Source organism: Branchiostoma belcheri, unplaced genomic scaffold (genome assembly GCF_001625305.1).
Source record: "Branchiostoma belcheri isolate BF01 breed outbred unplaced genomic scaffold, Haploidv18h27 scaffold148, whole genome shotgun sequence".
NCBI classification, from domain to species: domain Eukaryota; kingdom Metazoa; phylum Chordata; class Leptocardii; order Amphioxiformes; family Branchiostomatidae; genus Branchiostoma; species Branchiostoma belcheri.
The window spans coordinates 435,499-454,025 of record NW_017802913.1 but is presented as its reverse complement, the minus strand read 5'-3'; the positions used below and the strand labels follow the sequence as shown (position 1 = coordinate 454,025).

General features: G+C 39.9%; 1 protein-coding gene across 1 annotated transcript in view; it reads right to left on the bottom strand.

Annotated features, from left to right (window-relative positions):
* Positions 1-744: 744 nt before the first annotated feature.
* Positions 745-18,527, bottom strand: part of LOC109465101 (neuroligin-4, Y-linked-like) — a 33,593-nt gene continuing 15,810 nt past the window's right edge. Inside the window, exon 2 of the mRNA XM_019762241.1 lies at positions 745-923. Within this exon, the coding sequence (XP_019617800.1) occupies positions 745-923 (179 nt within the window). The remainder of the gene's footprint in view (positions 924-18,527) is intronic.

Here is an 18,527-nt window from a genome sequence, read left to right as displayed (position 1 = left end):
ACCCCCTAAATACCTCAAGTCTCTGATTTTATAAACCTGACAAGTCGCGACAGTATGGGATCCATATACAAAGCGACAGTATGGGATCCATATACAAAGCGACAGTATGGGATCCATATACAAAGCGACAGTATGGGATCCATATACAAAGAAAGACAAAGACAAATTGGAAAGGGTACAGAATCAAGCTGCAAGATTCCGTATGAACAACTGTGAAAGAGGTGCTAGTGTCACGGAAATTAAAAGAAACCTACAGTGGGCCTCACTGGAAGACAGAAGAAAGATGTCCAGACTATGCATGATGTACAAAATTGCTAATAAACTGGTGGATGACCCAACTACTAAGTACCTAATACCAGCCCAGAAGAGAACAAGAAATAGCCATGCCTTCAAGTACCAGAGTTATCAACCAAGGATTGAGGTGTACAAGAATTCATTCTTTCCTAGAACTATTGCAGAGTGGAACTCACTGTCACCAAGTACAGTAGGGGCATTGTCAATAGATAGCTTTAAACAAAGTCTAGAGTTCAAGGGTTAGGTGTAACAAGTCGATCGGTGTAATATAACCAGCTGCCGCCGCGTGCCTGCGAAGCTGGTGTGTTACGCCGAAAGGCGGTTATACCGGCTATACAGATACAGATACAGAAGTCGCTATCGTAGGTTGAAAATGTAAACATCGTAAAGAAACAGTCACCATGTGTACCAAGTAATTATGTGAAATGTCATCACAATGTGAAACAAGTTTTAGTACATGAAAGAAAATGTAACTTTACCAAATATCCCCAGCCTGTAGTTGAAGGTAACAACAATGACCTTCCCGTAGCTGGCCAGGATGGTGCCGTTGTACATAGCCCCGGTTCCCGTGGACCACCAGCCGCCGTGAATAAACACCATCACCGTCCGGTTTCTCATCTCCGTACCGTCTGAAAGTTAGAAAATATATTTTAGCACAACAGTTTATTTATTTTTATTTTGGTAAATTACAAAATAAAAATTAAACAGTTTATTTATTTCTATTTTGGTAAATTACAACAAAAAAATCAAACTGTTCTCCAACTCAAACTTTCTCTCAACCAGGACGGGGGGCGGTACAGACTTCTGACGAACTTTGACCCAGTGCTGACATCACACGTGGGAAAATCACGTGTTTACAGCACTTGGGTCAGAAAGCTGGTGAAGTCCTAGAGATTCGGTCGAAAAGAGTCAATTTCTTTGTGTTGGAGAACAGTTTAATTTTTATTATACAAAATATGTACTTCATTCCCTATCAAAACACTCATCATGGAATATCAAGGGACTAAAGCACCAGCGTTCTCCCAGCTATGGTGTGATTATTCCTGACTATGTTTCATATCCGACTCCGGCATACACGTTTTACAAATGATTTGGTGGAAGAATATTTCTAGACCAGGTCTTATCACACAGCCTTGGAGTTGTTTTTGTCTGATGTTCAACGCTATGTGTAATTTCCTTTGGGAGCTGTGGCTAAGATGAGGCTCGGTGTCGCCTGTGTTTGGAATGTGACCACCTGTCGACAGTAGGGGGGTCGACAGTATTTTTGTTTAAAAAGCACAACAAATAAATGCAAATAAATCACCCTACGTGCAAACGTCGATGAATAAATCAATATCTTAAATTTGACGTGTCAATTATATCACTGTAAACGTAAACGGTCGTCGCCATTTCCGAGTGACCGAACTTTAATTCCGAATGTCCGCGACATGTTCGTGACTTCCCGGAGTGCTTGGAATGTAGGAATCACACTTCCCGAAGATAACATGGCGACCGTAGACAGACCAGAAAAGTAATTTGTCTCCCCAATTGTTGATTTTATAAGATCAGGATACGATTCTAGCCCTGGTTCTTCTCCAACCTTTTTGTTGTTGTTGTTGTTGTTGTTGTTTGCCTAGTTTTTTTTTGTTTGCAATCTTGTTTGAATGCAAGGTCCCTCCACTGCCCCTCTATCAGTTGCGACAGTTTAGCTGAGACATGAGATCACGCGTACGTTCTTCCTTCTGAGTGTAAGCCATGTTCCGCATGGTGTCGTCGTTACTGACCGAGGCAGTATCTATGTCCAAAGTATCCATTCCCATGGGTGCTTTTTGGTCAGGACATTTGGAAATTACGTCAATTACGGTAACATTAATTACAGTATAATAAAGAAGGAAATGTATGAAATGTTGATGAGAAAAAATGCCCTAGAGTTTACACTTGATAATCCATCCTTATGTCAGGTGATTAGACGATGTGTATCTGATTAACGAATGAATGACAACCTTTATTTTTGCCACACAGGTCACAACAAAACATGATGAACAGATACATTCAACGGATACAAAATAAAACTAACTATCATTAAATACATTCAACTCCTCGCCTCTCAGTTATAGTTCAGATAAACGAACAGATTTTTCGATGGAAGTGCTTAAGTGTATGAAATAATAAAAAAGCTTTTGTACAAACCTATACGATTTATTTCTTTGTTTATAGAATGTTGCTATGATCGTTGGGCCATACTTGCAGAATACGGAATTTGTTTACAGTGTGTTACTGATGTATATGACGACATCAGCACGAATCATATCAAGTTAAAACTTGAAGTACACAACAAGGTTCCATTCAAAACCCGATTACTTATACATCAAGCTGAAACGTCTTGTGTGGTATCGGAGAGTTTAACCGAATACTTCCAGATGTCACTTTGAGCATAGCATTTGTGTTATAGACAAGACTGCCAAGCTTTAGCTATGTTCTTTTATATGCCGATTTTAGCTGCATTAGTATTGCCAATGTAAAACATTATTATGTTTACCGAAGGAAAACATTGTTTTTGCTCTGTTTCTTCCTCTTCTTCTTCTCCAAACAGTGGCCTCTGACCTGAACAATGACATGATTTGTTGTCGTCTGTCACCATGGTGACTGGTGTTGGGTTACATAATGTTGCAATTTCATGGTCTGCTCTACTCCTGTCACCATATACTAGTAGTACATATATGTGAATGTGTTTGAGTAAGAATTAACAGAGCAGATCATGTCCGAAGTAAACATTATGCATTTACTTTGCAAATGTTACTTCTCTAGTTTCAAATTGTTTCAGCAGACAAAACACGGTCTGCCTCCATGATAATCTAAGAACGGTATGCACGGGTAAACCCCCAGCTCTTGAGTCATCGCTTTTGATATCTGGAGTTGTGACATATCGGTCGTTACCGTCATAGCGCCGATTAAATTTTTCACAGGGCTTACATAGTAAATGATACCGGGATACTTCAAAGAAAAATGTCAACAATTTGTCAAGATCTTGTGAAAAGGGATCCGTCAGCTAATTCCTAATCTTACGGGGGAAATGATCCCAGGAGTACGTATGGATGAGGCGCGGGATGTGGACATAAATTCTCGTTACGGCTCTGCTCCCGCTGCGATGCTTTATGCTGACAATATGTATGGAGAACCTCCCTGTCGGAGCCGGCTTTTCAATTATTGAGAGGGTTGCAGCGGCGAATATTTCGACTACAATTACACTAAATTGAGGCGAGCCCACAAATCTCCTCATCACGTCTCTAATGAACTAATTGAAACCGTTTGATATCCATCAGCTCCCGGCATGGACACAGGCTGCCCCACTTTATTAACTAATGAGACACATCTATGTTGCATGGAAAGGGTTTCAGAACTATGGTTCTCTATGGAACACTTTCTTAGTCATTTGCAAATTAATCATGTTCACGTTTTGTTCGTCATGCATATAATATTATGTAGTTGGTTCTCATGCAATGTCGCGGGAATATTTGCTTTTCATTTGAGTAGAATATGACGAGGGATGTATTCAGCTTATATCGAACTAGCGTCACTCGGCACCTATATATAATGCTGAGGTCAAATTTCCAAACCGGCTGCAGGAACCAACCATACAAAACAAAATACACACAAAAGCACAAATTAATCACGGGCAATATTTGTGTAGATAATTCTTGATATAATTTGTTTGTTTCTATTTCACACAAATTAGCCCCACCAGGCTTCAGTTTTGAAGTATGATCTTAGCATAATATGGCGGTCAAGAAATATTAATTCATTGATCAAATGGTCCAAACTTTAGTAGCTTAAGTCAGAAAATGCTGTTATCTTTTTGCTTACCCATGATGCCTAAACGCTTCATTGCCTGTATAGAATAATCCGAAGTATCTTTACAAGTACAAAATTCCAAGTGTTTCTAGGCACAGTAACTATTAAAATGTGTATTAAACTATTTAGATGTAAATAAGACATCAAAGTATGTAATATCGAATACTAGAGTTCCACGATCTCATACCTTCGCCAAATGATGTTAATCTTTATGACTGACAAAGATGATTCCTTCTGATTATGCAAATAAAATCCTCATGTGTATTATATTTATATTATAATATTGTCTTATAATATTGTATTATATAGTTGATCATATTCTCCATCAAAAGACAGCCTTATCTTAGCAAAGAAAGCCATTCTATCATTTCCTCATAAATTATGCAAATGAGGTCCTTATTTGAATAAGTTATGTTTATTGATGTTCTCCTTCACTTAACTTTCAAATACCCCAAGTATGAAATTCCAGGCAGTTAGCATTATGGAATTATAACATTTTCTCATTAATTATGCAAATTAGGTGTTAATTTACATAATCAATATCTGCCTGTGTTTCTCTCGTTCTCAATTACATATGTCACAAGCTTGAATAGTCCTACAATAATGTAATGCAGCTGATTTATAGAATTACATTAATTATGTAGATTAGATCCAGATTTGCATAATTGTCACATAATTATGTCAAGCGTCACTTGAGCTACCTACATACCAAAATTCACGAAGATCCGTCCACCGGTTCTTGAGTTATCCTCTTTTGAATATTTTCAAACAAATAGCCCTGCAGTTCCTGAGCAAGCCGCTAGGGGGCCCAAACTCGTGTCACTTCTTCCCCAGCTTGAGAGCTACCTACCATCTAAATTTCGTCACCCCAGCATGTCTAGATCATGAGATATCAAAACCGGAAGTTCAGCTGCAGTACCATAACAAGCTGCTAGGGGGTCCAAAATCTAATCATTTCCAGGTCTCATCAATATATAGATAATCCATCTAAGCTTTCTCGAGTTATGCTGTTGACAGACACACACACAGACACACACACAGACACACGGCCACGAAAACATAACCTTCTTGGCGAAGGTAATAAACAATGGTCTAAGGGGGCGAGAGAATATGAAGACACATGAGGAAAAACAATATATTTCACTCATATGGCATGGAGGAAAATGTAATAAAGAAAACTGTTATGACCAAACAACTAGGTCACGTGCGTTTACGGACACCAGCAATTGCTCTTAAGTGCCAATAACATTACAGTGCCCCAGTCTGTGCTGAGTGATAGTCGGTGCTCCCTGATGGAGATGGCCTTTCTTCCTCTCAGTGTCTCGTACCTTGACTTTGTCCAATGAAACGGTAGAACCCGTTACTTCTGTATTACTTGACTTTCCATGTCTCTTTGATTTGATTATTTATATTTCTCTCCATTGATATGCAAACTCCACTTTTAGTTATTCACTTTTAAGCTGACATACCTATTGACTATCTACCATTATGATTTGATATCTGAACGATTATAATTACTTCTATGTTACTTTATTTCATTTGATTGTTGATGAGTTATTTACGATTTCGTCTTGTTCACGATAAGTTTTTTTTTTAGTTGACCTTTGTTAGTTCATCTTAAATCTTTTGTTATAATTATAATGTCATGTAGTTTTGTTGGGGTTATCCCCCCAGGAATCTTTGAAAAACGCCAATAGGTGACATGTATTTCCTGGTTAAATAAATAAACAAACAAACAAACAAACAAACCCAGTCATCCAATGCCTGAGTGTTGAAAGTCTTCGGATGACACTGAACTGGGGTGTGTTCCAGAAACCCGGTCTTTGTGCTATTTTAACTATCAACATTGATGAACTTGTTCATAGTTATCTGTTTCTGCCACGGTAATCGGACTTCCCACAGGTTGGGAAAGACCTGATTGTTTAGCACATTTATTTAGTTAGTATTTGAAAAAGAGAGAAAAATACGAGTTAAGGAAAAGGGGTGCTAATGCGTAGTTTTTACTTTTAGTCCAATAAATTATCATATATTAGTGAAAAATGAGCTAACGCCCCTCTACCTCATTTTTTTCACTAATAAGAGACTTCATAGAACCTCTTACTAGTAAGAAATGAGTTAACGCCCCTCTAACTCATTTGTTCACTTGGGAAAGCCTGGACACTAATTCATAGTATAAGCTTGCATCTGCTGATCGATAAAATCACACAGCTAAACAATGCAACATGCTACGTCTCTAAGAAAAAGATATCTACCTACCTGCCTAAAAAGATACGAGAACTAAAAATGCTGTGTTGCTAGCCATAGAACTATTACAGAAGAGTTAATCGTTTTGTAAAACGCGATTCACTATGATTTGTCCATAAAAAAGAAAATATATACAGATGTCTTACTAAATTGGAAATTTAGTAGTAAGAAAAAGAAAGCAAAACTCATTATATTAAAGCCGCCCAGTGAGCGGGGCAATAACAAGATAAGACAGTTTAGGGTCGAGTTGCTTCTGCATGTATTGGTCGTATCTTCGGCAGCTCCAATAGCAGGGCTTCAAGTCTACTGCACCATATCGTTCAATTAGGTGCTCTTTCATTTTTGGCAGGTTGTCATTTTGAGCGCTATTTGGACTTTGAAAGCTTTAAATGGCCAAATTAAAGTTTGACGAGTCCTTTGAGGCAGCGGCATGCAGGCAGCAGTGTTATTAGGGACTATTGGCCTGGATATACGGTCCGTAACTATACAATAAACTCCAACCTTCACAAGAAACGCATTATAGTCTTTGGTTCTAGGAATTTAACACGACTCCATTTTGTACAGAACGTTTCTCATTATTTGTATATTGACGAACATGGGTGTTATCGGTGTAGTTAATATGATTTGATGCTAGTTCACTTGGCAATGCTACGCCGAGGATAGATACCCACGAACACACGTATCTAACTCGCAGTACTCAATATATCGTAGGGTAATTTATTTGGAGGTGTGTAAAAATGTTGCTCCCAAGTCGCCCATCTCCCCCAAGTCCCCTCCGCTACTCCGAGCAATGCCGAGTCATGTCCAAAACTCCAGACTCCATTTCGTGTCTAGATTTGCACTGACGTTTTCATTTGCAACTGCAACACCGTGAGCAGTTTTCAATTACACAGCACTTGGAGGGAGTGTGGGTTCGCCCAAGTGGGAACAAACACAACACCGCGCCGGTTTGCCGCTGCCGCTGCAGTAATGACTACAGGCACTGATCAATGATCCGTAATATATGAAAAACATTTTTGTTGGCAGGAAATGGGAGCCATCCGTCCTTTCAGACCCTGCCATAACCTCGGTCGATATAGAAATATACATGGCCCACCCATGATCAACAAATTCATTTTTGGTTGTAGAAATCCGAAGAAGCCATCGGCATCAATGGTCCGTGAAATATGAAACCCTGCCGCAGTTTGAATTGGTTTTTGTGGAGGATATCGTCATTTACTTAGGGCGGGAGGCCCCTCAGATAAGGATTTTGTTCACATTGCACAGAATGCGACTTATATCTGAAGTTAAGCTCTGGAATTATGAGGAAAGCAGTGAAACATTCTTCTATGTCCTCAGACGCGGAAGAGTGAATTATTCCCAACCCCCCTCCCCCCGGAAAAAGGCAGTTAGCGAATACCGCGTCTTTATAATACTGTCCGCCTGGATTGTTTCTTTTTGAAAATGGCCTATAGACAATATAACATATCAAGTGATGTTTTTTACCTTGCTATATAACAGGCAATTTAGCATATCAGTCATTTGTAAAATGGTCCAATAGACAATGACAATAGCTTGAAGACTGTCACGATGCTATACAATAGCGTCAATATATAATAACGTCGTGTCTGTGAGCAGATGTCCGGTAATATTGGAGCAGGTAGAACGAGAAGAGGAAATCGACATATCGCAGTCAAGGCTGAGTTGGAAAAAATAGAAAACAGCAACAGAAAATGTCATTGACCCCCGTCACCTTTGTACTTTTTCCATGGCTGTGTTCACTTTTACTAAATAATAAATAACAGCATTGCAGCTGTGTGGTTCAGTGGTTAGTCACACTGAACATGACAAGCGGAACGTTAACATTACATAGTAGCTGCAAATTTGTTTGTTTGTTTGTATGTATGTATGTTTGTTTGTTTGTTTGGTTAGGATATCCATAAGCGTTACATAAGTTTTACCCTATTCTTCCTGGAGATCTGGTGATTATGTGTGAGGCTAACCCGAGACGGGAGTTCGCAAGGCCTTCATCGAGTGATTTAATGTGATCACCAGAAACAGATTCTTTATTGACACAACAAAAAAGTATAGAGACTTTTGTATGGTCTTCTACAACTAAAGGTCTAACAAAGTTAAATAAATGTATGGATAACTTTATCCTACGTACAGAATATATGTGTGTGGCAAATTACATACAGAATATATATAAGTAGTAGCAATAAAAGTTTAACTATTCTCTAACATGTAGTCTCTAAGATTGAAATATTCTTTAATGTATTTTCCTATTTGAGTACTGTATTGGCTATCTCCCCTGAGAATGTAATTGAATCTATCTATAGGATCTAACGTATTGAAATCAGTTGAACAAGTGGAAAGAAAAGTGATCAGCAATGGGCACTTATCATTGTATAGTGTACAATCCATTATAAAATGGTGCTCATTTTCAATCATGTTTGGACAAAATGGACAAAACCTTTGGTCATTTGGTATTTTCTTGTATCGACCCATTTCTATGTTTAATTTATGACAACTAATTCTTAATTTTGTGATCGATTTGCGGATATCTAGACTGTGTATACTTGAGAGGTATTTTTTGTCCGTAGTTTTCCTTTTATACATGTAGTAGTATTTGGACCATCGCATGACGGGGCATGCCCCTACTCTTTCTAGAAAGGTGTGGTGGGTTCTTTAACGACTGTGAGATGTGGCTCCCCATAAATATAGGACTTTCATTTACGTCCTAACCGAGGGACGTCTCTAACCAAAGCTAAGTACTCATTTTTCACATGAATGAAGTGAGGAATGTCGTGTGAAGTGCCTTTCCCAAGAGTTCAACATCGGGGCATTTCGGTGGATTCAAACCCAGGACTTATGGGCTCTGGGCGAAACACCGAAACATTACTCCACACTTGCAATTACAACTAAACATCCCATTCTCAGATATTAACAATCTATCCGATAGTGCTACTGTGTATCTGCTACTTAATGGATCACCTTTACTTTCATCTAAAGTCAACTCTCAAATACTCATTGCTACACAGCTATATCTCTCTGAAACTAAGCGATTTAACAACTGATTTATACTTCTGTGTTCATTAATGATATCTTAATAGCTAAACTCTGTTCTCTTGTTACCTGGATGATACCCATGTTTTGTGATGTAATTTTTATTTTATGTCTAGACTAGTGGTGACGTGAATATAAGCATGTTGCCTGAGTGCGTCACCACTATGTATTGTATTTTTGCATGTTGAAATTTAAAAAAAATATATACTCCATGGCCACACATCTCACTAGAATGTGTTGCATGACGGGACGGTTAAAGCCGAGGTCCACTATCAGTCATGTGTCTCTAATGAAGACATTGTCAGCTGTAGACTCAGCAAAATATGATAAATATCATTATATAGTTAAAGGTAAGATGATATGATATGGTATAATTCAAAAGCAATAAATTAATTCTCAACATTGTTTCCCGCCCATACAGTGAACAAAATGTGTTTTCATTTTGAGTCGTTAAGTTGCTTGTAGTTGGCACTGAAAATTGTTTTTTATCAAAGAGACTCCTAGATAGGGTTAAAGCTTTGACTAGACGCAATGCGTACGTTTATATCACCTTACTGTACTTTGGATACGTTATCGTACGTTATTGATAAGTTACAATCATGCCACTTGCATTATGCTGAGCATGCCGGTAACAAAGTTGTCGCATGGTAAGTCATATCATTTGAACTAAGCGTCATGTAGTAAAAGATTCATTTTCAAATGATGTATTTTGGAGAATTTTGGAATGATATCAAGTACTGATGACTGTCAAATTTCAGAAGGCAAAAGTGGCAACGATGTATCAAAAGATTTTTTTTCAACATTGCTCTCTTGACTGATTCAAATGTATATACAGTGCGGATAGCGCCTTCTCCTCATGTAGTCAAAGATAAGATATATATACCACTTAAAGGTAACTAAAAAAGCACAGATGTTTCCAAGTTGCTGTGAAAAGATATCTTCCGTGATAGAAAGATCGTTTGCAGCTGCGTACGTTTTATATCTTGAGTGCCATTTATCCTGAAGTTGTTAGTGCCTGAGGTATATATGCATGAGTTAAATGACTGATAACAGTGTCAGGTTTTCCAATTCCGCTGGTCCCGGAGGTACCACCCCAGATTGCTATCTCGCCATGGCCGTCCAACACACGCCCGCGTACCATCGGGTAAAGCAAGATGCATGGCAGGCTAGAATAGCCACGCTGAATGTCTGCTGTACGTTTCTTTCCGTGGGGGCCGAAGACGGGCAGGTATTACTAACACAGCTTCTATCATTCACACATAGCGGTAAAGAAAACATATTCCGTGTACTCTACTCCTAACGTCCTGTATAGGTAAGATCTACCTTCTCAAGTTGTGTTTTGATCACAACCACCGGGCATTGAAAATAAATACAAAAATTAGATTTGGTGCTCATTTTTTTTACATAGTAATTTGAATGAACCCTACTGCAAATATGTGACATTCAGCAAGTGGAGGAGACAAAATATGATGTGTTTACGAGTGTGTTCAAAGGCTGGAAACATAGCTGTTAGCTAAGAACCTCCAGGATCAGCCATGTTTGTTTACATTCTCCTATTTTGTGGTGGTACAACAAATAACAGTGCGCCTCGCGTGGACTTAGAGCCAACTATAAGTGTCATAAATGTGAGATACTTAGGCCACAACTGAAAACTTTTTACCGATGTATCTCCTTGATTGGGGAGTACTTGAAATTCTTTTAGAAGAATATCATTGAAATTTGTTCAGATATTGAGGTAGTGTTTGGTTGGCTTAAGTCTTGTCACAGTGGCGACGATTTCTAATTTCAATATTTATCGTTATTTATCTGTTGATGAATATGTTATGTGATGTTATTGACCGGATATGTCGGCTGGATGTTTTTGTCATAATACCTCATCGAAGTTCTATAATAGATACCCGATACACATGTGCCTACTTCCGGGGACAGACAGGCGGTCTCCAGCTATCGCCGAAAGAGGGGCAAAATTTCCCTAAAGTCGAGTTGAGAGGAAATGGGTGATGGGCATACTCTCTAAGCAGAGGTTAGGGTTTGGGGTTACTTTTGGCGTGTTTTTAGACTTTTTTATTGGGGTTTCTTTTTTGTACCCGAATTTTTTTTCACCCAACCCAACCTCTGCCGGCACTCACCCCGGGGCGGGGCAAACCTATTCAAGAAACATGACAGTGCTCCTCCCCGGGAACCATCAAGTTATCATTAGGGATATTAGGGATGGTGGATTATCACACATCTAGCCAGTCAGAAAGGCATTCATTCGGCCACACACCTGCTGACTGTGCCTATTCACACCTACTTGTAGAACGCCCGTGGTGTGTTGAAGTGATTAGGTTTATAGCACTTTGATGCTTTCCACTGAAAGAAAAATCCCAGTGCAAAAAAAGAAACCTCAATAAAAAATGTTAAAAACACACCAAAAAATAACCCAAAACCCAAACCTCTGCTTGTAGAGTAGGAAAGAGGGACAAAAATTCCCAAAACTCGGGTTGAGAGGAAATGGCAGATGGACAGGCACAGCATCCCTGTCAGAGACCTCATTCCCGTCACACATTCAGAACCTTCCTCCAAACACCAACCGACCAAGGTTTGATGAAATTCGGGAGCAGTCTGACAAGATTTAGGACCGTCTACCTTTCTAAACGAATCGAAATGAATTTGAGTCAAATTTCAGTCACATTTGACTGACAAAAACGCCCGGACCTACTCCCGAACACTAGCCAACCAAAATCAAACCTTCCATCCGTACCCAAGTTTAAACATTTTTGAAAGATTCGGCTGGCCCCAACCATTAGCCGACCTGCCCAGGCACAGTCATCATTGCTCCCGACCTGCTCCTAAGGCCACAGCAGGCAATTCGTACGACATCAGCGCGTACATTGATTTTCACCTGATTTTGGAGGGAAAAAAAGAAATTTTGTTGCCCTTTGACACTTTTACTATGATCCAGTGATGTATTTCATTCCACTTATATGTTCCCACTGAATCAAAACCATTTGTACAATGATTGAAAACTTTCCTGTTTCAAAGTTGTTTCAGTGACTAATGGATGTTGTGATGGTTGGCAGTAAAGTTAGCATACTTTAGGTATCGTTTCTTGTTTAACAGGGTTTATGATGTCAAAATTTGAAAATATAGGAATCTTGTTTTTTTGGCCCGCCTTGTTTTTTTTTCGCCCTCTTGCCTTAGATTTGGAGTCTGCGGAGGATATCATCCATAAAATTGACTTACTGTGGCCTAACCGGTTGGGGGCAGTTCTCGTAGTGTTTTGGCCCGCTGGGAAAGTGATGGCTGTTACCAGACCATGCCTGGTACACAGCCACCTACTAAAGGGGACAGACAAATGTTAACATGTACGTAGATCACAGAAATTCCTGTGCTATAACTAAAATTGAACCCTCTATAGCAATGAACGAAATGAACTCTTTGAAGTAGCCTCCAAATTGTACCCAAACTTGCACACACATACAAATGAAAAGAAAACTACTCTCCTCTTAACATCCGAAAACCCACAAATTACAGAAAAAGTGGGATCTTTTGTCTTCCTATGTCTTCAAAAAACGTCAGTAGTTATCCTAGTAGTTATCAGTACTTCTATATGTACTAATTGTCTGTTTTTATACCATATGTTTCTTCTGTTCCTGCAATTAGCCCTCGGGCAAGAATTTGCAATAAACAATATATAACTAAAATTCGTGAAGTAGGCACCAAATATACTATTAGGCTTGCCCCAAGAGCGTCGCCAAAAATCCGTATTTGACTCTTGAAAAGGCGCTTAAAGCTAAGAGTATTGTTTCAGCTCTGTCAACTTCCGTGGATGGGGTGAACGATGATGTGTCAGATAGTAATGTATGGACCACAGAGGGCTCGTTCACCCAGCGACATGTTTATATGTATCGAGGTCAATACAACTCGATCCTTTAAAGTGCCTTGACATGAAAATGCCACTTCAATGCAAGTATAATTTTTATGAGAAAAGCCTTGACTTTTGCTGCCAAAGGGAACTTTGACATTTCACCCCTGATAAGATATCAAAACTTTTGTGGATTAAGTGAAAACTTACGTGTTGCGGATTAATTGTGCGTCTTGTGATTGTAATTTATTTATTTATTTATTAAGATTTACCATATTTGTGGAAGGATTGACATAACAGGTGACTATCACCTTTTCAAAGATGTCAAACCTGAGACCAAACTGTAAAGTTTGAACCACTCACACCGGGAAGGTCCCCTACTCTTTTCGATAAGTGCGGTGGGTTCTTTAACATGCGTGGGGTGTGGCTCTCTCCAAACACGGGACCTCCATTTAACGTCCTATCCGAGGGACGTCCCTAGCCGAAGCTAAGTACTTATTTTCACCTGAGTGAAGTGAGAAAAGTCGTGTTAAGTACCTTTCCCAAGGGTACAACGTCGGGGCGCATGTTCGGACTTGTTCGGGTACGACCCGGAATCGAATCTGGGTCTCCCCGTTTCATAGTCCAGTGATGTACCACTACACCACACGACGCCATCTCGTAATTATTTGTTAATCGTATTTGTTGAATCAGTTTCGTCTCTTAATGTTGTCTTTCTACGAGCAATATGATCGGAGTCGGTTATGCAGGGCTGAAAGTTATCAACAAAGACGGGGGCCGCCACAGACTTTCGGCAACCTATGATCTACTGTAAACCGAGTCAGGTGTGTCATCTCCATCGATGGATTGTCCAATCATTGACAAATACTGCAGTTCTGTAGTCGAAAATTTCTTGTGTTGGAAATTACAGTTCAAACTTGCTTCATATTGTTTAACTATTGATAACTCTATCAATGCTCGATTGGTATTACTCCCATTCTCATTAGCTATGATATTTTGCAATACATCATCGAGTTATTTGTTAAACAAGTGTGCAGATTCTGGTGTGCTGGCTACCCTTATGTAGCTTGTTTAGACTGGATAACTAAATAAAAAAACAATTTTGTTCCCCTGCCCTGCTTTATTTTTTCCTGTTTAAATGTAACGTGGCTGAAATAAACCAAAGGTGGAGTTACGTTATCGGTGTTCAGTTGAGATGTATTTTGGTCACTTTGACGGACAAACACCACGTACCTCCGGCCGTTCATGAGCAGATATGTACGATTTATCGTCTGCTCCTATCTGATGATATACCTGTTCCATCAGACCCCACATGAGCTCAGTCTGCGATCTGCTAATAGGTTCAATCTCCAGAGGAAGCGAGGCTTCTCAGGCCAAGTAAACCATTACATTAAGGCTATCAGCAGTATCTTAATGGTAAATTACCTGTGGAGCTTCTCCTACATTGATTATTTCCAAGGTTGGGAGGAACAAGCGCTTGTGAATCGCCAACGTGAACGTAATTCACAATGTAAATGCAATTTATCGATCAACAACAAATGACCTACACGACGGCTACATTTGTAAATCTAACAACAAAAAAGCGTTAGAATAAAAGCATTAGAACTTCATGGCTTTAGGTCATGCGTCTATATCCATTAGTCCATCATTTTGATTTCTCAACATGCTTTCAACTTAAAATCAAAAGACGCATTCGTGCAATGTTTCTCTTACCCCAGGGAAAATCAAGTATCTAAGTGGAGACATTCTGTGGACTCCGTGAAAGGTCACCGCTAAGCTTGTGTTGACCCGCGTTATTATAAACTCTGCACAGGTTCTAGGAGACTGGCAGCAATTATTACCTTTGCTAAAAAAGATTGGTGTGTTTTCAACGGCGTCCGTGTGTACGTGTGTGTGTGTGTGTGTGTGTGTGTGCGTGTGTTTGTGTGTGTGTAGATGTGTGTGTGTGACACTGTGTGCACGTGTGTGTAGATGTGTGTGTGTGTGTGTGTGTGTGTGTGTGTGTGTGTGTGTGTGTGTGTGTGTGTGTGTAGTGTGAGTGTGAGTGTGTGTGTGTGTGTGTACGTGTGTGTGCGTGTGTGTGTAGATGTGTGAGTGTGTATGTGTGTGTGTGTGTGTGTGCGTGTGTGCGTATTTGTGTACGCGTGTGTGTGTCTGTAAACAAAATAATTCGAGAAAGCATTGACAAATTTTGTTATAATTTGGTATGTTAATATCCTTAATGAAATCTCAAAATGATAGGTCTTTGACCCCCTGCGGCTGGTTATGGTACTGCAGCATTACAGCAGCAGATATATGGTTTTGATATTTCATGTTCTGGAAAATTCCAGGGTCAAGATTCGTGAATGGTAGATAGCTTAAGTATTCGGGAAGACGAAACGTCGATCTGAGACCCCTAGCAGCTTGTTCTCGAACTGTTATGATAAGAGCGCTTGCTGGAAAATATTTAAGAGAGAATAACTTTGACGGATTGTCTTACTTTTGTGTAGTCATGTAGCTTATGTGATGCCTGATATATTTGGATGACAATTATGGAAATCACGATGTACTTTGCATAATTAATGACGAAAGTATGTAAATATGCTTGGTTCTAACATAGGACTATTCAAATGAGAGGAACATCAGCAGATTTTGATTATGTAAATGCAGACCTAGTTTGCATAATTAATGAAAATACTATAATTCCATAGTGGTATTCGGAGGGAATTTCATACTTGCTGCATTTTGAAGGTGACCATCATTAAACATAACTTACTTTAATCAGGACCTTATTCGGATAATTAATTCGGAAATGCTATAATTTCTGCTAACTTATAGAATTCATGCAAGTAAGGATCTTATTTGCATAATCAATGAGAAATACTTATGATTCACCGGATATATGATTCAAGGTTAACATTATTATGCGAAGGTATGAGGTCGCGAAACTTAAGTTGAGATCTGTAGCCATACTCTGTATATCAATTACTAGTACTTCGAATAAGTTCAGCAAATAGCATCAGTGGACTAGTCTTAACAATTATACCAGGTACTTTTTGTTCTGTCTTATTTTGTAAGAAATTATCGCTCGCTTGAAGTTCCGAAAGGTAGCTGTTGTGTCCACGGTCGTTCTTAATCCAGAAACTTGTTGGGCACGGTTTTGGATAGTCAAGGCGTATCCAGAACCGTGCCTGGGGCACATCTTGGATGCGAGGAGGCTATCCAGAAGCGTGCCTGATCCTAACCCTAACCCATTGAGGCATGGAACTAGATGGGCACGCTTCCAGGTACAATAACAGCCCACGATGGAGCGACATGAAGTACAATAGGTAGAATAGCACTGATTATTTCATAGGTAGAGATGGGCGCTTCGGATGCAGATACAACGTTGGGACTACTGATACTCAGCGGAAATAAAAAAAGCGTTCCCCTTGGTCGCCTCCATTAACAATTTCCAATGATTTTCTTTCTGGGGAAAGCCGAGTAAGCTCCCACTGGAGTACTCTTGCAAGATTGGTATGAAGCACTTCGGTGAGTTGATTAATCGCATTGTCTGGTGTGGGGAGGGGCGCGGAGGTTTGCAGCTACAGCAGGCTTTCCTGCTCGCTATCCTGACATCAGATGAGATAGAGGGCAGGCTAGGCTTATATGGTCAGTTTAGCTTCTGCCATCCGCCCTCATTCTACAGACAGACAACGACCAACCGGACATTAGCCAGTCAGAGCATCTTCCTGAAAGCTAACACTTTAACAGTCGCCCCAGATCGACTCAGAGATATGCTGTATGAACAAACGTGGTTGTGCCATTTCTTGCTATATTTTTACAGACACATCTGCAAGGATTTTCCATCTAATCTATTTTTCTTTAATATTTTTGAGAGGGTGTATTTGGTACCCCAGATTATTTGATTGGCATGATCGGCCGGAGGACGTGACATGTTACCCAAAGCCCTCAGGCTAGCCGCACACCGTGAAATGAGATAGTCGGCGCTGTAGATATTATCATGGTTCTTATCCACTCCGTACGCATTTGTTACGTCCCGTACCTGGCAGGGAAATATCATAGTGATAAAGCGTGTTCCGTACGTTAAACGTCGTTACCATCAAGACGATCTTCACACATGTGAAACGTTGCTTGAGGGGCAATCTTCGGTCCACACTCTCTCTGCATCCACTGGAGCGATAGACAAGCTTCCTCAGCAGACCGCAGCGGTCGGCTCACTTACACCACACATCGTTATCATCAGCGATCATCAGCCAATACCCGGAACTAGGCACATCTAAACGTCATGGATTGATTGTTTTACCCTAATGTCAGATAAATGTGTGGTTCTGCTGACGAATGAAGGTTTCAGGTCAGTCATGGGTGGAACATATTGAGCTGAAGGACGCTGAACTAACGATCGATTTTGTTCGACACTCATGAATACACGGAGAAAAAAAAACACGAGAGCTGAGAGTCGACACAAACTGTAAATATTGCATCATCATGAATTTTCTCTTTCAAGACTCAACCTATAGGCAATTTGGGCAGTTTCATTGATCTAAACTCTCGGCTGTCTCCTTAATCCGACACAGTATCCTCCGCTGTTCTCAGTGTGGAATTCGCCAGTTGTTACACTGTGTCGTTAAGAACAAATGCGGGCTATTGATCGTGTGGAGATGGAATTGGGACCACATATTCCTCCAGGATGGACCCTGAAATCACTCGAGCTCGGAAAGGCCCTTCCGTCTGCCAGCGAGAAATGCCCTCGCAAAATTCTGTGACATCTGTGAAGTACTTTCGAAATGCTGTGTTGCGGGATCTTGAAAAATAGAACTCACCCCACCCCAGGAGCTAAAATTAATTAACTTCACCCTCTAGACACTTGCGAAATTCCTTTCCTTTTTTGGTCTAATTTTCTATTTTTCTGATTCCAACGTCATGGCCCAACAAATTCATATGAGAAGTGATGGAATGCGTCTCAACTTGCCTATCGTGTCCCCACCAGACAATAGCTGTAGCCGGCAGCAGTATTATCTCCACGCAATGATCGGTACATTGACAAAAGCACGCCTGATGGCGCTCAGTATATGTTTTTCTAGCCGAGCGAACAGCAGCCCATTATTTTCATGAGGTCTACTGTCACAATTGGTGCTTGTATTATGTACGTGTAAATATTGCATAATTTGTGTATTTTATGTTCGTTTGTGTATGTTTGTGTGTATAGTGTGTTTTCGTGTGTATGCGTACGTGTTTATGTGTATTTGTACATGTGTATTTGTGTGTGTGTGTGTGCATGTGTGTT